The 20,272-nt window shown below is 54.2% G+C and overlaps 1 protein-coding gene across 1 annotated transcript; it reads right to left on the bottom strand.

Moving 5' to 3' along the window:
* Positions 1-1,440: 1,440 nt before the first annotated feature.
* On the bottom strand, positions 1,441-18,401 carry LOC135309321 (maestro heat-like repeat-containing protein family member 7). Its single transcript, XM_064435472.1, has 13 exons — positions 18,367-18,401; positions 17,913-18,060; positions 17,481-17,668; positions 17,254-17,391; positions 16,858-16,972; positions 16,548-16,685; positions 16,164-16,340; positions 15,866-16,021; positions 15,608-15,709; positions 10,227-10,268; positions 9,728-9,743; positions 9,470-9,542; positions 1,441-1,510 (listed from the first exon to the last, which is right to left on the bottom strand). The coding sequence occupies exons 1-13, from the start codon at positions 18,399-18,401 to the stop codon at positions 1,441-1,443; spliced, it is 1,398 nt and encodes a 465-aa protein (XP_064291542.1).
* Between the last annotated feature and the right edge of the window lie 1,871 nt (positions 18,402-20,272).

Raw genomic sequence — 20,272 nt, 5'->3', positions numbered from 1 at the left:
GCGGACGAAGGCTGGTCTGGGCAGAGCACACACAGATTTCAGGGCCACGTGGAGGATCCGTAGCCAGCAGCTTCAGGCTGATCCCCTTGGTCCCTGCTCCCTCCTGGCCATGGCAAGAGCTGGCTGGGATGGCCCTGGCAGGGGGCTCTGCTCGCATCCCCACAGGTCCAGCTTCTGACCGTGGCTCTGCTTCTGTCTCTTGCAGCCCTTGAAGAAATGGCCAATGACATCAGCCTCGCAGTCGGAAGCCTGGCCATTGAAACCTTGTGCATCCTCAGGTCAGCAGAGCAGGCTCCGATCTCCAGGTTCCAGAGGCTGCAAGATCAGCTGCGCAGGGTGTGGAAAGCTCGGCCTCATCTATTGCGTCTCCGCAGGCTGAGCTGCTGGACACCAGTGGAGAGCTGATCCTGAGGCTCTTTTTGTTGGGGCTACCTCAGTAATTAGGGATTTTCTTTTTTTTCAAGAATGTTCTCCTTTTTGTTTTCTTTAATGTTGTAAATATAGGATGCGTTATAATACACAGACTCCAGGGTTTTTCTTTTGCTGTCCTGCGTCCGCAAGGCACAGATGAGGAGGGGGAAGATGGTGCTTGCACTCAGCCAGCTGCCCAGGCGTGCAGTGCTGCAGCGACAATGGCCAGAAGCCCCTTGGAAAGTGGTGGTTCTGCTGAAGCCTTTGTGCTGCCGACAGAGCAGGTGGGCAGGGCCGGCGCTGCAGGGATCCCTGCTGGAGCGGTGCCTGGAGATGGCCACAAGGCCTGTGGCAGGCAGGAAGTACCATCCGTGTCATCCTGGCCGTGTGCTGCTGGCTGCATTGCTGAGGGCTCCCAGGTGCCTCTGGCTGGGGCTCCTCTGGAGCTCCTGTGGGGCTGCGGCGCTGCTGCCGGGCAGCTTGGCCGGGCTGGGGGAGAGCCTGAGGGGCTGGGGCACTGGGAAGCCCTGAGCAATTGGGTGTCAGAGGCCATGAGCAGCCCCCTGGCAGCCGCCTTGTTCCTGACAGCCGGCTGCTCTGGCGCTTCCTCAGTGGGCGGTTGGAGGGATCCCCTGGCATCAGGCGTGGAACCCTGGTCCCGGCCTTTCAGGGCTCTGAGGCCAGGAGTTGTGGGGCTGGGCGTGTGCCCTCCCTGTGCTCGAGACTGGAGCCCGCGGCCCCTCAGCCTTAGGCACTGAGCTCCAGTGCCTGCTTGCCAAATCTTGTTCCTGTTGCCGTGGGGGAGGCCAAGCCCTCTGGCTTTAGGCAGGATTGAGGTTCCAATGGCAAATGCAGGACAGGGACCACCTATTAGTTATGTGAGTGCTCTCATAAATACAGGGGTTGTCAGGGAGAATAAGAAGGAGATGGGTGAGATGATAGAGGACCCTGTTGGAGAGGCAAAATAGTTGGATGAGTTTTTGGCACCAAACACATATAGCTAGGTGGAGTTGCAGTCTATCTGTTGCCTTATAAGGCGTGACGACCTGGTTCCAAGGAAATGCAGCACGACGACCCAATGCTTTTTGGGCCGTTCGGGCTAAGGACACACAGACATCAATATGATAGACGGTCCAAGAGCCCTTTATTGGTTTTCTCCTCGGTATATATACCCTTGGTTCTCCTTCTCCTTTCTGGGGTCTAACTTTTGCCTTATATGTTTAGTAAGGAAACTGGGTAGAGGCCGTGTTAGGAGGGGTTACATTCTTGGCCTCTTTTCCTGTGGCTATCCCTTATCTCTGGGACTCAGGGGAGAGAGGGGCCCTATCGGGTTTCCGTGACAGCTCGAGATCTTCAGATCGCCTGTCCCTATTCTCTCTGCCACATCTATCCTAGGAATTTTGTTTACCAGAGAAGAGTGAAAGAGGTGATCAGAGAGACAGGGATGCGGATTTGGGACAGAGAACATCAGGGACCAGAGCAGGGTGATCAGAAATGTCCTATTCAGGATCCAAACTGGAATAATCAGGATGAATGGCATAGGCAGAATGTGAATGATCTTTGGTGGATAATTATTCGAAGAATTCGGGAAGCAATGCCCAGGGGGCAAAATATGGGAAAAGCTTTGAGTGAGCATCAAAGAAAGGATGAGTCCCCAGCAGCATGGTTAGAGAGATGAAAGGAGGACTTGCAATTATATTCAGGTATAGATGCTGATTCTGCAGCTGGGCAGGTTCTTTTGAAACCTCAGTTTGTGACAAAATCTTGGGGAGACATCAGGAAGAAGCTGGAGAAACGAGAAGATTGGCAGGACAGGGGGCTTCAGGAGTTCCTGAGAGAAGCACAGAAGGTGTATGTAAAGAGAGATGAGGAGAAGCAGAGGGCAGATGCAAGACTCTTGGTGGCAGCAGTTAAAGAAATGCAGGCAGCTTTGAATACAGAAAAACCCTCAGGAAAGAACAAACAGCAGACGTCGGGTCCTGTTTTTAGAAATACAGGACCCACGTGCTTTTCTTGCCACAAGAAGGGACACTTACAAAATTCTTGCCCTACTTTTAAGGGTACAGGACCCACCTGTTTTTATTGTCATAAAAAGGGACACCTACAAAAAAGTTGTAGGAAAAAGCAGAGAGATGAGAAAAATTTTCAGAGAGATTAGGATGGTCAGAGGCTCTCTATAGTGAAGGGGACTGAAACACCACCAGAAGAGCCCTTGATAAAGTTAAAAATAGGTCCCCATAGTGAAGAAATTATATTTTCAGTAGACACAGGAGCTTCTAGGTCAACAGTAAGGAAATTACCACAGGGATGTAAGATTAGAGGCGAGAAAATTCCAGTAATCGGAGTTTAAAATGAGGCTTTTCCATTTCCTGTAATTAAAGGGGTGCAAATAGAGACAGATGACAGATTTGGAGTGAGTGATTTATTGTTGCTACTGGAGGCTGAGAATAATTTGTTGGGCAGAGATTTAGTAATAGCCTTGGGAATACAGATAAAACCCTGTGAAGGAAAACTCAAAATATATTCTTTATCTGAAGAGGATAGTCTGGAAATCAATAATACCTTTTGGCATTCAGGTGAAGTAGGGAGGTTGAACATTCCACCCATTAAAGTTGAAATACAAAATCCAGAAATACCAATCCGAGTGAAGCAATATTCAATATCACTGGAGTGGCAGAGGGGATTAAAACTAGTAATTGAAAATTTAGTACGGCAAGGAATATTAGAACCTTGCATGCCACCCCATAATACTCCCATTTTACTGGTAAAGAAATCTGACGGGAGCTACAGACTGGTTCAAGATTTAAGGGCAATAAATCAAAGAACTATTCCTCATTTTCCCATAGCAGCTAACCCGTATCCTTTGTTGAGTCAATTGCCCCCTAATTACACCTGGTACAGTGTAGTGGATTTGAAAGATGCCTTTTGGACTTGCCCTTTGGATGAGGGCAGTAGAGATTATTTTGCCTTTGAGTGGGAAGATCTGGATACAGGTAGAAGGGAACAGCTTAGGTGGACGGTGCTACCGCAAGGTTTCACGGAGTCACCCAATCTTTTTGGGAGAGCAGTAGAAAATCTCTTGAAATCTTTCGAGTTGCCCAAAGGAATGAAGCTGTTACAGTATGTCGATGATTTGTTATTGGCAAGGGAAACTGAGGAGAAAACTAGGAGGAGTACTATTGATTTGCTAAATTTTTTAGGTGAGAATGGTCTAAAAGTATCCAGATCCAAATTACACTTTGTGGAGTCAGAAGTCAGTATTTAGGTCATTGGATCAGTAAGGGAAAGAAACAGCTGGACCCTGAAAGAGTTTCAGGAATATTAAGCATGGGATCCCCAAAACCAAAAAGAGATATAAGATAGTTTTTAGGTCTTTTGGGTTATTGTAGAAAGTAGATTGAAGGATTTAGTGGACAAGTGAAATTTTTCTATGAAAAATTGTCTACAAACCATTTTAAGTGGACTAGGGAGGATGAGAAAAAATTGGAAGAGGTTAAAGAAGCTCTGTTGCAGGCTCCTGTATTAAGTCTTCCTGATCTGGGCAAACCCTTTCAGTCATTTGTAAATACAGCCAAGCACACAGCCTATGGAGTGCTGAGTCAAGACTGGGCAGGAAGTCAGAAACCAGTGGGGTATTATTCAAAACTCTTAGATCCACTTAGTAAAGGTTGGCCAAGGTGTTTCCAGGCTTTGGCAGCGACTGCGTTGCTAGTGGAAGAGGCCCAGAAAGTAACCTTTGGGGTGCCTTTGGAAGTATATACCCCTCATAATCTTAGGGGAATTTTAACACAAAAAGCTGAGAAATGGCTATCAGATAGCTAAATACTGAAATATGAGGCTATTGTGACTACCTCCCCTGAATTAGAATTGAAAAGACACAAGTGCAGAGCCCTGCTCAATTTCTTTATGGGGATCCAGGGGAACACCTGGTACATGATTGCATAGAGATTATAGAGTTACAAACAAAAATACATCCAGATTTGGGAGAGCAGGAGTTACAAAGGTGGGGAGAAGTTATTTATAGATGGGTCTTCTCAGGGAGTGAGGGGGAAAAGAAAATCAGGTTATGCTATAATCAGTGGGGAAGAGCTTGAGGTAAAGGAGTCTGGTCTCCTTAGCCCATCCTGGTCAGCACAAGCTTGCGACCTGTGTGCATTACTCCGTGCATTATTAATAGTAAAAGGGAGAGAAGGGATAATTTATATGGATTCCACATATGCTTTTAGTGTAGTACATACTTCTGGAAAAATTTGGAAAGAAAAGGGTCTTATAAACCCTCAAGGAAAAGGGTTAGTACACGAGGGATTGATAGTTCAGACACTTGAAGCATTAAAGGGTCCGAAGAGAATAGCAGTGGCTCATGTAAAGGGGCACCAGAGAGGGAGGGATATTAGAGTCAGAAGAAATAACCTAGCTGATGAAGAAGCAAAAAGAGCTGCCCTATGGAGAAGGGGTACTGAAATCATGACCCTACAAGAAACAGAAATTCAGCAAGAGACACTATGCTTTTCGCTAGCAGAGCTGGCAGCCATAAGGAAATTAGAGGCAACATTGAAAGAGGCAAAATGGGTTCTTCCTGATGGTAGGATTATGATGCCAAAACCAGTGGCACGTCAGATCTTCAATAACTTGCACAGACGGACACACTGGGAAACAAGGGCATTTTGTGATCACTTTTTAACATTCTATGGGTGAATAGGGATATTTGAAATTGGTAAACAAATTACCCAGGGGTGTCTCACCTGTCAGAAGGTGAATTAAAAGGTGTTGAGAAGCCCTCCCTCTGGGGGATGCAAAATGGCCTACAGGCCATTTGAAAAGATCCAGGCTTACTTTATTACGGAATTGCCTAAAGTGGGCCGGTGGAAATATTTGTTAGTTGTAATAGATCAATTAACTCAGTGGGTTGAAGCATTTCCCGTGGCTCAGGCTACAGCTCAAACAGTGGCTAAAATATTGTTGGAACATGTAATTCCAAGATTTGGATTAGTGAGGATTATTGATTCAGACCAGGGTACACATTTCACTTCTAAGATAATTAAGGATTTGAGTCAGGCCTTGGGAATTACCTGGGAATATCATACTCCATGCCATCCCGAGAGCTCAGGACAGGTTGAAGGATGAATCAAATCATTAAGCAACAATTAACTAAGTTGATGATGGAAACTAAATTGCCATGGACCAAGTGTCTCCCTTTGGCTTTATTAAATATCAGAACGAAGCCCCATTCTGAGACCGGGATTTCACCATATGAAATGTTATATGGAATGCCCTATCCTCAGGGTATGACAATGGACCCCTCGTTAGCTGGGGATAGAACCATCCAGGGATATATAACAACTATTGCAAACAATTTAAAGGAGTTAAGAGAAAAAGGGGTTTTAGCTCAAACAACTCCCCTGGATTTTCCAATCCATTCTATTCCACCAGGACATTATGTATTAATCACATGATGCAGGGGAGAAAGCCTGGAGCCACGGTGGGAGGGACCATTTTTAGTTCTCCTGACCACGGAAACTGCAGTTGGAGCAGCAGAAAGGGCTTGGACACATGCTTCACGAGTGAAAGGCCCAATACCTGATTGGAAAATTGTCTCAACACCAGGGGATTTAAAAGTAAAATTAAGAAGGATTTGAAATTAGACAGACCTTTTCTTACAGAAAACTGGAGTAAGAGTGTCATTTATGACATAGTAACAAGAGTAATGTGAGAATATGGTAGGATTTAAGTTGATTTTTTTATTAACCCTGATTTATGAAGAATGAACTAGGGATTCAGGAGTGGCTGCCGACCACAATTCCCTTGAACCCGGAGGCGGAAGAACACAGATGGAAAAGAATAAGACATCTTCTTAGTCAGTGGGAATGGCCTGGAAGGATCGAAGACTTCCTCCGGAGTCACCGCAAGTGACATTAATAGAATTGGTTACAGAACTGCAATTTCAGAAACTGAGACTGATAACACCTGTTGTTGAAAGTGTCCAGAGACAAGGGAAATGGTGGGAGTGCCGTAAACATGGTTTAAGGTGTCAACCATGAATATGTATTGTTTGCACACTTTGCTTTAATTTATGGTGGAGGGTGACTAAAAGGGAAGAAAAGGAGAGACAATGGATGTGTTTGCTTTGCAATGGTTATGTATTTAGACAGCTAACTATAGAACGCATTGCAAGTGATTTTTTTGGGATACCTTTGAGACTGAGAGATGGGACCCTTCCAGCAACAACTGGATTAATAGAAAACTTAGATCATTTAGTTCTTGCTCTATTGGCCGTAGCAGTAATAAGCGAATGAGCAATTCATGATCTTACAGATCCTTAGTATTCACAGTACAATAAAAACATTATTTCCGGTGAGGTGCCTTTAAATCACCTCTTTCAATTGGCAGAACAACAGGAGGCTCCTGAGGGGCTGCAGCACTGGGAAGCCCTGAGGAACTGGGTGTCAGAGGCCACAAGCAGCTCCCAGGCAGTCGCTTTGTTCCTGACAGCCGGCTGCTCTGGCGCTTCCCCACAGCGTCTGCCAGGCCTGCGGCAGAAGCCCTCGAGGCCGGGCCTCAGCAGGAGGCTGGGGACAGCCCTGAGGTGCCAGGCTGGGCTGGCTGGGGACAGGGAGGGCAAAGCTCCCCTGCTGGGGCAAGGGACGAGGTGGTGGGAAGGCAGATAACCTGAGATTTTACCCCCCAAGTGTTCTTTCTTTCCCCTAACATTTATCTCAGGTTTGGTCCCATAATTATCTCTATGTGCCCTTTAGAAATTACTCAGAATTTTCCTCAAAAGTAATTTTGTCTCCTAGAGATCACCTCAAATTTTCCTGCTTAAACATCCACTACATGTCCTCAGCAGATTACCTCCGATTTCATTATTCTCACTGTCCAGTGATTACCTCATCTTTAACCCCCAAATGTTTATGCCATGCCCTACAGGGCACATCAGGTAATTCCAGAATTCCTCTGCCATGAAGTTCTCTCTCTCTAAGCCTCTCCAGCGTTACCCCTCACACAGTGAAACGCTCCCTAGTCCTGAGACAGCGCTGCCCCATCCTGCCCCGTGTGTAGCAGCGCAGGGCAGCCCCAGGGCAGCTCCCACACGGCTTCTGCAAGGCCGCCCGGGCCTCGCCCCGAGGCTTGGACACAGCGGGTTCGAGTTCCCGCCCGGGCTGAGGGGAGCGGCGGGGCGGGGCCGCCCGCGCCTGGCCGGGAAACGCTCCCTGCGGTGGGGAGTGGGCGGCGGCGGCGCAGCGGGGACCCGCCCGGCCCTGCCGTGTCCCTCAGGGCACGCCCGCGTCCCCTCAGCGGCCCTGGCTGCCTTCAGCGAGCGGCATGTCCGCTCAGCGACACGCGCCGTGCCCGTGTCCCCCTCCAGTGACGCTCACACTCCCTCAGTGACACCGAGGTACCCTGAGGGACACGACTGACACCCGGCTCCCCTCAGGGACTCTCGCATCCCCTCAGTGGCATGCAGGGCATCTGCACGCCATTCAGAGACAGTCATGACACCTCAGTGACACCTCAGCGACACACGGGACATCTGCCTTCCCTTCAGTGACACATAAGGCACCTACAAGCTGCTGGGGAAGCCTCAGGTCTGCTCAGTGACTCATGTGTGCCCTCAGCATCACTTGGGACACCCATCTTTCCCTCAGTGACCCTCACGTATCATCAGCAAATCAAGAGGCACCAGCCATCCTGTATGGGACTCAGAGCGAGTGCAGTGGGTCATGGTGGCCAGGGGCCAGCAGCAGGCAGAAAGCTGCCTGGGCTGGGGAAAAGGCTCTGCTCTGCTTACAGGGTGGGCTGAGGGCCGGGAGAGCTCCATTTCCCCACTGAGATGTTGGAGACAGTGCCTTTCACCCTCCTTATAGGGCTGCCCCGCTCTGCAGGCAGCCAAAGGAGCTGCACGGCCAAGCACAATACCAAAAATACAAAGAGAGACAAGCAAAGACAAGTACAAAGGGAGGTGGCCCAGCACAAAGCCAGCGTAGAACCATGAAGGTGCCCCCCACACACTCATGCCCTGGGAATGCCAGGAATGCCCTTTATCTAGAGGGCCGTTCTGTGGCCCCTCTGTGCTCAGAGCTGCTGCTCTTCTGGCTCAATCCTGCCTAAAGCCAGAGAGCTTGGCCTCCCCCACGGCAACAGGAACAAGACTCGGCAAGCAGGCACTGGAGCTCAGTGCCAAAGGCTGAGGGGCCGCGGGCTCCAGGCTCGAGCACAGGGAGGGCACACGCCCAGCCCCACAACTCCTGGCCTCAGAGCCCTGAAAGGTCGGGACCAGGGCTCCACGCCTGATGCCAGGGGATCCCTCCAACCGCCCACTGAGGAAGCGCCAGAGCAGCCAGCTGTCAGGAACAAGGCGGCTGCCAGGGGGCTGCTCATGGCCTCTGAAACCCAATTGCTCAGGGCTTCCCAGCGCCCCAGCCCCTCAGGCTCTCCCCCAGCCTGGCCAAGCTGCCCGGCAGCAGCGCCGCAGCCCCACAGGAGCTCCAGAGGAGCCCCAGCCAGAGGCACCTGGGAGCCCTCAGCAATGCAGCCAGCAGCACACGGCCAGGACGACACGGATGGCGCTTCCTGCCTGCCACAGGCCTTGTGGCCATCTCCAGGCACCGCTCCAGCAGGGATCCCTGCAGCTGCGGCCCTGCCCACCCGCTCTGTCGGCAGCACAAAGGCTTCAGCAGAACCACCACAGGCCAAGGGGCTTCTGGCCATTGTCCCTGCAGCACTGCACGCCTGGGCAGCTCGCTGACTTCAAGCACCATTTCCCCCTCCTCATATATGCGCTGCGAACCCTGGGGAGAATAAGAGAGATCCGGGAGTCTGTGTATTATATCGCATTCTATATTTTCATAGTAAAAGAAAACTAAAATGAGAACATTTTAGAAGAAAAAAAAATTCCTGATGACTCAGGGGGGCCCAGAAAATGAGCCTCTGGGATCAATTCTCCCCTGAGCTCCAGCAGCTCAGCCTGCGGAGACATGACAGACGCGGCCGAGCCTTCCACACTCTGCGCAGCTGATCTTGCAGCCTCTGGAACCTGGAGATTGGAGCCCACTCTGCTGACCTGACGATGCACAATGTTTCAATGGCCAGGCTTTCGATGGCAAGGCTGATGTCATTGGCCATTTCTTCAAGGGCTGCAAGAGAAAGGAACAGAGCCATGGTCAGAACCAGGACCTGTGGGGATGCGAGCAGAGCACCCTGCCAGGGCCATCCCAGCCGGCTCTTGCCATAGCCAGGAGGGAGCAGGGACCAAGGAGATCAGCCTGAAGCTACTGGCTACGGATCGTCCACATGGCCCTGAAATCTGTGTGTCCTTTACCCAGACCAGCCTTCGTCTGCATAGGGAGCAGAGCCCTCCACAACTGGGGCGGGGCTTGCAGGTCTTCACCCGCCAACTCCTGCTGTCAGCCCGCTGCCCTCACTCACCAGTGTAGATCAGCAGGAGCTCTCCTGGCTGCCTCCTCAGGCGCCGCCCAGCCATCCCTGTGAACACAGAGCCTGTCAGGGTGGCAGCGGCACAGCTCCCTGCCAGCGGCGCTGCCAGCGCTGCGGCCACACGCCCTGCTGGCCCGGCAGGGCTCAGCCCGGGCCCTTGCCGCACGCTGCCGCCCAAGGGCACGGCTGCCAGAGGGCGGCAGCAGCGCCCGGGCCAGGCGGGGCTCCACGGCGCCGGGCCCGGATGGCGCTGCCGGGGCAGCGGGCGGCCCTGGGGCCGAGCTGCGGCGGGCCGGAGAGGGAGCCCGGCCTCGGGGCTCACCCATGAACCTGATGGCCGCCTCTCGCAGGGGCTCCTGGGGGCTCTCCAGGTAGCGCAGGGCCCGGCGCAGCTGCTCGGCCGCTCGGCTCGTGTCCTCTGCCAGCTGCAGAGAGCGGCAGCAGGGAAGGCTTGGGGCGGGCTTAGCCCCAGAATCCTTAAAATCAGAGGGTTTTGGGAAAGTGTCTTGGTTTAGGGCAAGTATCGGAGAAAACCTCCAGTAGAGGCTCCTCCAGAAGGCAAACCCTCATGGCCACCTCCTCCAAATCAGTTCGGGAAGGATTCCTCGGAGAGAAGTGGAAAGAACCTGTTTATTTAACAGGCAAAGCACCCCCTAGCACACAAAATGAACAATACCTGATGACAATACTGTTTCACTGCTCTGAAAAAGATCACAAATTAGGAAAGTCTCTTCTGGGAGTAGTTGCTCTGTTATCAGTCCCTCCTTGCTGGAAATAGCTGCTACAGACCACAAGGTCCAGACTTGGTGTTTCCCAGGTGCCAGTAGGGAGCAGGTTTGAGTGGCTCCAAAATAAGCGAAAGGAAAAACAGTCCGGGTAAAAATTTGGACTGCTTAGCTAAACTAACTAACAGGCAAAAAAGGCAAGAGCAAAGCAGGAGCAAAGCAGCAGCAAGAGCAAGAGCAAAAGCAAAAAGCAAAGCTAACATCAAAAGCCGCCCTATGTGCTGGCCCGTATCTGTGTCCCGCCAACCGTGGGGAAGCAGGCTGATAACAAAAACCAAAACAAAACTTCATTCTTCAGAGCCAGTCTTGAAGGCACAGAAAATAATAGCCAGCATAAACAAAACACACGGCTCGGGATACAAGCATCATAACATCTCCCTAGGACAGAAAGCTGCAAAAGGCAGGTTTTAGAGAGAGCAGAAGTGCAATTCAGCAGTAGCCATAAGATTTGTCAGCAGAAAATTTATAGAAGGGTGGAGTGGGGTGGGGCAGGGTGGGGCAGGGTTGGGTGGAGCAGAACTGGGCGGAGCACGATGGGGTTGGGTAGGGCAGGGCGGAGGGAGGTTGGGTAGGGTGGGGAAGGGTGGGGCTGGGTGGGGCAGAGAGGGCTGGGGTGGGGCAGGGCGGGATGTGCAGGGGAGCCCGGGCTCGTGGCTCACCCATGAACCTGATGGCCGCCTCTGGCACTGACTCCTCTGGGCTGTCAGCAAATATTAAGCAGAAGCCTGAAAAATGAGAAGCGCTTCAGCCATTTTAAGTTAAGAGGAACAGAACGTGCCTTCTTAAAATAAGAGGAACAGAGGGTGTTGATACCATTGCACCAGACAAAGAAGGTCTGCGCATGCTTCGGAAAGAAGGGTGATCAGTGTAGCCTAAATAAGACTGTCGGCCTTCATTGGAATGACCCCTGAGGAAGACCTGGAGCCTTCCTTAGTGGGACCACCAGAGTACACTGAACTTGCCATCATATATGCTAATGATATTAATGACTTCCAAGAAGGAATTTGTATAACCACTCCTAACCGAGGAATGCAATAAATATGCATGAAACGTAACCATATATTGTGCTGTGCAAAGTGCTGAGTGTGTGCGTTAGGAGGAGTGTTGGAAAGTCCCAGCTCTGCAGAGATGGGGCAGCTGAGAGGCCTTTTGAAACATTTGATTCCATTCCCAGTCTCATAGAAGGGTGAGACATAAGAGCTGTAAAACTTAATGCCATTCTATCAGAAGCCACCCTATTTCCTGGTTACAATACCTTATTAATGTTTTCCAGCCTATTAGCTTTTGCCACACAATGCTGCTAGTACTCCTAACACCAATCACCTTTTATTTTACCCCATGTGGTCTTGCTACAATGTGTCCTTCACAGTTCCAGTTCTCCAAAATGCCTGGTCTTTTTGCAAGACCGTCTTTTGAAACTTGCTTCTAGTTCAAGCTCTCTCTCTCAACAATGTTATCTCTCTTCCATGGCCTTCCTAAGTCAGCACACCTTATCTCAGAGGCTGCAAACAGATGTACAAGGCTGTGTGAGCCTTCAGTCAGGTTTTGAGAATCCTTTACAAATCCCTTTCTCATGGAGGAGCAATCCCCCACGCACCCAGTGCCAAACCAAGCAAATACCCACCCCACTGAGTCAGTCTCTGTAGTGGCTCTGGGCTCAGTGTTGGAGCCAATCAGTTCTTTTATCAAAATGTTAAAACTAAATGGAATGTCTGAACAAAAACACAGCATCTGGTTCTGGCAAAACAAACACATTGCTTTTCCTGCCTTCAACCTTTGTATTTTTGGACAAGTTTGTTCTCTTGATTGCTGGATTAGGTACCACACTCTTACATACACTGCAAGTACTGACACAGACCCAATCCCAGTTAGTGCCAGCATCACAACTGCAGGATGTAGCTTAGGTTGGAAAAGCCTGTGGCAGTTGGGGATCATCCAAGCACCTTTTCCCACCCGTGATTCTCTCCATCCCTCTTCATGTGTTGTCGGACATGATGTGTCTTTTCTATGCTGTCATGGCCACTGATCAGTGTCTTCTGGCTTTTCTTTTTCTGCTCTTGTAGCAGTGTGTGCAGGCCATGATGTTCCTACAGGTTTTGGACCATGGTCATGTTCCTTTCAATTGGTGTTGGAGAAAAGTTGACGTGTAGGCTCTGTAACACAGCTTCTGGTAGGTAATAGATGAAATCACATCCTGCTCTGTTAGTAAAGTCACAAATTGTCACTGTGATATTTTTATGAAAAATCCCTTCACCAGGATTTTTTCTCCTGAGAAGCTGGGAAGCTTTAGCTTCTCCCTGTTTTGCTACTTTGGAATGTGATTTGGAGAATATCCCAGCATGTGAATTGTTTTTACTTAATGACCGATCTCAGTCCAGCTGTGTCGGGATTCTGGCCTGCCATGGCTTTTTATTATGCATTCCTTTCTAGCCTTATGATGTATTCCTTTCTCTATTATTTTTAGTATAACTTTAGCATAGCATTTTTTATATAATAAATAAAATATAATACAATATAACATAACATAACATAACATAACATAACATAACATAACATAACATAACATAACATAAGCAATTAATATAATTAATATCATTAATATAATATCAGGCTTCTTAAGAAATATGGAGTCAGATTCATCTCTTCTCTCGTCCTGCCTCCCACAAACACATTGACAACAAAAAGCTCCTTTGAGTGCTTGGCAAGCTGGATGTGTTATCTACTGACAAGTTGTCACAGGGGGTAATAAAACACAGACATCCTTGCCTTCTCCATACCAGGATGGCTTCAGGATCGTTGTTGGAGTACATTTCTGTGGCCCCTCTGTGCTCAGAGCTGCTGCTCCTCTGGCTCAATCCTGCCTAAAGCCAGAGAGCTCAGCCTCCCCCACGGCAACAGGAACAAGACTCGGCAAGCAGGCACTGGAGCTCAGTGCCTAAGGCTGAGGGGCCACGAGCTCCAGTCGCGAGCACAAGGAGGGCACACGCCCAGCCCCACAACTCCTGGCCTCAGAGCCCTGAAAGGTCGGGACCAGGGTTCCACACCTGATGCCAGGGGTTCCTTCCAACCGCTCACTGAGGAAGCGCCAGAGCAGCCGTCTGTCAGGAACAAGGTAGCTGCCAGGGGGCTGCTCATGGCCTCTGACACCCAATTGCTCAGGGCTTCCCAGTGCCCCAGCCCCTCAGGCTCTCCCCCAGCCCGGCCAAGCTGCTCGGCAGCAGCGCCGCAGCCCCACAGGAGCTCCAGAGGAGCCCCAGCCAGAGGCACCTGGGAGCCCTCAGCAATGCAGCCAGCAGCACACGGCCAGGAGGACACGGATGGTGCTTCCTGCCTGCCACAGGCCTTGTGGCCATCTCCAGGCACCGCTCCAGCAGGGATCCCTGCAGCTGCGGCCCTGCCCACCCGCTCTGTCGGCAGCACAAAGGCTTCAGCAGAACCACCACAGGCCAAGGGGCTTCTGGCCATTGTCCCTGCAGCACTGCACGCCTGGGCAGCTCGCTGACTTCAAGCACCATTTCCCCCTCCTCATATATGCGCTGCGAACCCTGGGGAGAATAAGAGAGATCCGGGAGTCTGTGTATTATATCGCATTCTATATTTTCATAGTAAAAGAAAACTAAAACGAGAACATTTTAGAAGAAAAAAAAAATTCCTGATGACTCAGGGGGGCCCAGAAAAAAAGCCTCTGGGATCAATTTTCCCCTGAGCTCCAGCAGCTCAGCCTGCGGAGACACGACAGACGCGGTCGAGCCTTCCACACCCTGCGCAGCTGATCTTGCAGCCTCTGGAAACTGGAGATTGGAGCCCACTCTGCCGACCTGACGATGCACAATGTTTCAATGGCCAGGCTTCCGCTGGCAAGGCTGATGTCATTGGCCATTTCTTCAAGGGCTGCAAGAGAAAGGAACAGAGCCACAGTCAGAACCTGGACCTGCGGGGATGCGAGCAGAGCCCCCTGCCAGGGCCATCCCAGCCAGCTCTTGCCATGGCCAGGAGGGAGCAGGGACCAAGGGGATCAGCCTGAAGCTGCTGGCTACGGATCGTCCACATGGCCCTGAAATCTGTGTGTCCTTTACCCAGACCAGCCTTCGTCCACACAGGGAGCAGAGCCCTCCACACCTGGGGCAGGGCTTGCAGGTCTTCACCCGCCAACTCCTGCTGTCAGCCCGCTGCCCTCACTCACCAGTGTAGATCAGCAGGAGCTCTCCTGGCTGCCTCCTCAGGCGCCGCCCAGCCATCCCTGTGAACACAGAGCCTGTCAGGGTGGCAGCGGCACAGCTCCCTGCCAGCGGCGCTGCCAGCGCTGCGGCCACACGCCCTGCTGGCCCGGCAGGGCTCAGCCCGGGCCCTTGCCGCACGCTGCCGCCCAAGGGCACGGCTGCCAGAGGGCGGCAGCAGCGCCCGGGCCAGGCGGGGCTCCACGGCGCCGGGCCCGGATGGCGCTGCCGGGGCAGCGGGCGGGGCTGGGGCCGAGCTGTGGTGGGCCGGAGAGGGAGCCCGGCCTCGTGGCTCACCCATGAACCTGATGGCCGCCTCTCGCAGGGGCTCCTGGGGGCTCTCCAGGTAGCGCAGGGCCCGGCGCAGCTGCTCGGCCGCTCGGCTCGTGTCCTCTGACAGCTGCAGAGAGCAGCAGCAGGGAAGGCTCGGCACGGGCTCAGCCCCTGTGGCGGGCGCTCCCTGCGCCCAGCCCCGGCCTCCCCTGCCCGCACAGCCCTGAGGCGCGGCCAGCAGCCGCTGGCGCCGGGCTCCGCAGGGGGCAGAGGGCCGGCTGCTGCCCGGGGAGCCGCGGGGCCGCCCCGCAGCCCCGCCGCGCCAGGGCTCCATGGGCACCCGGCTCGGGCCCACAGCAGCCTGGAGAAGAGTCCGCGCAGCCACTGGGTGCAGCAGCGGGCAGGGGCACAGCTGCCAGCCCCGCACTCTGAGCACCGGGCTCAGGGGCCTTCTCCAGGCTGAGGCTGGGGATTCTCGGTTGTCCTTACCAAGCACTTGCTGAACTTCCACAGTTTTTCCTCCTTCACCAGCTTTTTGATATCTCTCCTCTTCAGGAACTTGGCTGCACAAAGCAGCGTTTCCCGAGAACACTGGAGAGCAGCAGAAACGTGGAGATGGCCCCACAGCCCAGGGCACAGGAGCATCCCAATGCCACAGCCTGGGCTACGCTGCATCCTGCAAGGCGCCAGGACAGGAGACAGCCCAGCCCCCTCCCAGGGAGACAGCAGCCAGCCACAAGTCCTCACCTCAACAACAATCTGATTCTCTTCATGGCAGTGGAAGTAGAGTGGCAGCAGGCTGTGGTGCACGGGTGACTTCAGGGCATGTTTTCCATCTTCCGATAATAACTCCAGCATCTCTTGAAAGACCATCATGGAGCTCAGCTGCACCTGGCTATCATCCTGTAGGAAAGCAAGAACAAAAGAGCTCAGCATCAGCTGCTTCGGGCCCAGCAGGGCACAGGCCTGCATCTCCACAGGGCACCAAGTGGAGATGGTGCCCGAGCAGCAGCCAGTGGCCGTGGCTGTGGGCACAGAGCCTTACGCGGTCAAAGAGTGGCAGGAGCGCCTCAGCCAGCTGCAGGGCGAGGGAGCTGGGTATTGGGGTACCATTATCCAGGAATAAATATCTGAGTAGGAGAATTGTCATCCTGATCACGTCGCTATCATTTTCCTGCAGAAGCTCCACAAGACTTTCAGTCAGGCTCCACATTTTTTCGGCCTGTGTGGAACACAAGTTTGTGAAATGCCACCCTGCAGCAGCAGGGCCTAGAGGCCAAAGCCTGTCCCGAAGCACTTGGGCAGCTGAAGCGGGAGGCAGGAGAGCTGGGAGCAGCTGCCCCGGGGCACAAAGCCCAACCAAGCCCAAGTGACAGCGTTTTCCAGCCCCACGCTGCCGGCAGGGCTTCAGCCACTGCCCCCTTCTCACCATCAAGGGATTCTTGCCCAGCACCATGAGGCCTTGGAGTGCCAAGTGACGCCTCTCCCCGTCCTCGCTCCGCAGGTTCTTTGACATGATCTCCAGAACGCTGTCGCTGCATTCCCTCAAGTCCAGGCACTCGAGGACCTGAAAGGCACAGGGCAGTGCCAGGGCACCGGGCCAGCAGGAGCCCGGAACCGCACAGGGCTGGGCCCAGGCAGCAGCACAGGGCACGGGCACCGTCCCAAGCAGCTGCGGCTACGAGAGGGCAGAGAGCTGGGAGGCTGCTCAGCCAGGCAGCGCTGGCCTTCAGGCTCACCTCCACAAGGAACGCCAGGGCGGGCAGATCCCAGTATGGCATCTCCTTGCTCAGCAGGCTGAGCAGGTGGAATGCAATCCCACAACAAAAGTGTATGGAACACTGGCGAATTTCTCTGCCAAGAGGAAAAAGGAAACAAGACCCTGAGCCAGTGGGGTAAACCTCTGCCAGGAGTGACGCACACAGTTCTCATCTTTCCTCACCACCCTCCCAGCAAGGGGCCCTGGGCCATTTGGGAGTTGGTTGCTCCAGATCAGCCTCCTCTCCCAGCCTTTTCCAGTCTGCTTGGCCATCCCTCAGTGACAAGGGCCTCTGGCCCACAGCCACAGGGACTGTGTGGGGCACCCTGGGCACAGAGCACAAGTGGCTGGAGCAATGGGGAGAAGGGGGTCTCACCTGGCCAGCAGACCCACGGCATAGTGGTGGGTGTCAGCACACAGCAGCGTGTCCCAGGCACCCTTGCGTTCCATTGCCACCACCACATCCTCACAGCAGAGAAGGCAGAGCAGGGACTTCAGGGTATGCACTGCAAAGCTGTGTGCAGAGCAAAGCCCAGGTCACACTGGGAGCACTGGCTCCTTCCCAGGCCACGTGGCAGGGACAGGATCTCTAGGATGGAGCACCTGTTGGGGCTGGTGGCAAGGCCGTGTTCTTCCTGGCATCCATTCCAGAAGGTATCCACCTCTTCTGGCATATCCAGAGTGCTGAAGAACACTTGGAAGAGCAGGTGCACAAACAGGCATGGGAAATACACCTTCATTATATGGGGGATACAGGGCACCTGGAGGATCTTCCACATCACCAGAGTTGCCTGCAAAGGACAAAGCCCCAGAGAGAGCGCTCAGTGCCGAGGTGTCCGTGTGGCAGGGCCCGAGCATGGCAGGGAGAGAGCCGGAGAGACACAGGGGGAGCAGGGGGCCTGGTGGCCCTGAAGCTGCCCCTGGGCCAGGTTTCAGGCCAGCGCCTGAGGCAGGGAGATGCAGTGGGGGAAGGAGGATGGAGAGCTGCTGGAGAGGCAGCCTTGGGGCCAGCAAAGGCCACTTGCAGAAACTCACAGCCAGGGCAAAGACACCCGTTTTGTCTCCATCGGAGGTGCACGTGCTGTGCTCCGGCCAGTTCCCCAGCACATCCAGGAGTACCAACTGTGCCAGCTCCGCAGTCCTGCTTGAGCCCATGATGGTTTTCCACATGGCCACGGCAGCTCTGCAGGGTTAGAGCTCTGTCTCAGGGGGCTCTCAGACACAGCACCGCTGGGAGCTGAGCTGGCTGCCAGTTCTGCCTCTGCCCTCTGCCCCTGGCCAGCAGCAGCCACGCAGCCCAGCCCTGTGGGGACAGAGCCCTGAGGGGCAGGGAGGGAGCACGGCAGCAGGCTCGGGGCCTGACATGCCAGGGCTGGGAAAGGGAGCAGCCAGAGGGCCCTGGAAGTCTCTGCTGCTCAGACACCTGGGCCAGGCTGTGCAGGGTGATGGGCTGGGGAGCCCTGAGCCCTCTGGGCAGCTGGGCCCTTACCTGTCACAGGACGGGGCCACACGCAGGAGCGTCATGACTGTGTCATTTGTCAGTGCTTTAGTGAGATCCAGCAGGGCCATGTCCAGCCTGTGCTGAGCGCAATCATTGGCCAGGAGCCACTGGTGGATGTACCTCACCATGGCGGGCACCTGGAGAAGGCATAGGGAGACTTTCTAAAGCTGCCAGAGGGAGCAATGTCCCCAGCTTCCCCGGAGGTGTTCTTCCCATCCCACCACACTGTGATGGCCTCAAAGGCTCACAAGGACCAGCAGGCGTGGCTGGGGAGGCCAAGCCATTCCTGGGAGGATGAAACGCTGGCCACAGGCTGCTTACTTGCTTTGGATGGTAACAATCTTCCTCTACAAGCATATACAGCAGGGCAGCACTGGTCTTGCTTTGGAAGATGGGCGAGTATGGTCTGTACGCAGCGCCCCTGGTGATGGTCTCTTCCTGACGAATCCTCTTGATGAATTTGCAAACGAGCTGTAGGAGAAGGGCAAGAAGCCAGGGATGTTCCATGGAGTGCTCCACACACGGTGCTCGGCTGAGCAGGGACAGCAGGCCCAGCCCAGGTGGGCATGGCTGCAGGTACCTGCGCTGTTCTGCGGAAGCGGCCACGGCTGGATTGCTGCTCTTGTGTGCGCTCCACGGCTGCATCTGGCAAAGAGCGAGCACAGCCAGAGCTGAGGGGCTGCGGGAGAGGCCGGAGAACACAGCCCAGCCCTGCGCTCCCCAGGCAGGGACAGCCCCGGGATGCCCCAGGGGGATGGAGCACGGCCACTGCGGGGTGTCTGCCTGGGCCCTCTTCCGTCCTGTCCATGGGCATGTCCCCAGGGGATGGGATGGGACTGGACGGGATGGGATGGGATATGCCACAGCATGGGGCCAAGCTGGCTGCAGGCTCCAGTCCTACGGCCCCACTCTGCCACTCACCCTCCTGTGGTGGATGGAATGGCACCACCTCTTCTGTCTCCTGTCCTGGGTCAGCTCCAGAGCCTTCTTCCTCCTCCTCCACCCAGGCCATCCTAGGGTCTCTTGGGGGTCTCTGCTCCATGGCAGTGACTGCAGCTAGTAGCAGGACAGATGCCTTGGAAAAGCTCCGGAGCACCAAGTCCCAAGCTCTGCCCTCGAGGGCACTGCCAAACAGAAGCCTCGGAAGGCCACAGGTCACCAGGTCCTGAGGCTGGCCTCGAGGTCAGCTGCAGGAACAACGCCTCAGAAAAGCTCCAGGTCAGGCAGGAACGAGTGCGCTGTGCGGGGGCTCCTCACAGCACCGCTCTGCCCCGTCCTGTCCCGTCGCCTGCTCCGAGCGGTGTGGAGTGTTCTTGTCACCCCCAGCTCCTATGTCACCACGTGTCACAAAGGACACATTCCTCCATTCCATGCCACGGTGACCGTGCTGCAGCGTGTCTCAAAGGGCCCTTGCACACACTGCCACCTGCCCTGGGGCCGCCCCCAGCCCACCCAAAGTGGCCCCGGTTGGCAGGAATCCCTGGCCCCAAGTGTCTAAGGCAGCCCGACAGGATCTTCAGGAAGGGCTCAGCCCATCAGCAAACGCTGCCCTGCTCTGCGGGCTCAGGGCAGCAGAAGGAGCCCCCAGGGCTGCCGAGGCAGCCGCGCTGGCAAGGGCACGGGGCCTTCCAGGGAAGCTGGCACGGCCTCCTTGGGACACGTCCTGGCTGCTGGCCATCCTAAACCCGCGGCTGTGACAGGCACAGGGAACGTGTGGGCCAGGGCACCAATGCTGCTCTGAGCCCTGGGGCCCGGGCAGTGCTGCCATCAGCAGGTGTGGCAGAGTCCCCGCCCAAGCAGAGCTGCCACCCCCCGAGCCCTGGCAGCGCTGCTGCTCCTCTCCTGCCCCAGAGACCTGTGCCCCAGGGGGCTTCTGTGCCACAGGGAGCCAAAG

This window comes from Passer domesticus, chromosome 10 (assembly GCF_036417665.1).
Source record: "Passer domesticus isolate bPasDom1 chromosome 10, bPasDom1.hap1, whole genome shotgun sequence".
In the NCBI taxonomy this organism is placed as follows: Eukaryota; Metazoa; Chordata; class Aves; order Passeriformes; family Passeridae; genus Passer; species Passer domesticus.
Note: the sequence above shows the minus strand (reverse complement) of the source record. Positions and strands in the feature narration are given on the sequence as shown.

Coding starts and splice junctions, on each gene's coding strand:
- LOC135309321 (XM_064435472.1), bottom strand. CDS start 18,401: ATGACGCTCCTGCGTGTGGCCCCGTCCTGTGACAG. Junction 18,061..18,366: donor GTGGCCCCGTCCTGTGACAG/GTAAGGGCCCAG, acceptor CTAACCCTGCAG/AGCTGCCGTGGCCATGTGGA. Junction 16,686..16,857: donor CCCTGGCGTTCCTTGTGGAG/GTGAGCCTGAAG, acceptor TGTGCCTTTCAG/GTCCTCGAGTGCCTGGACTT.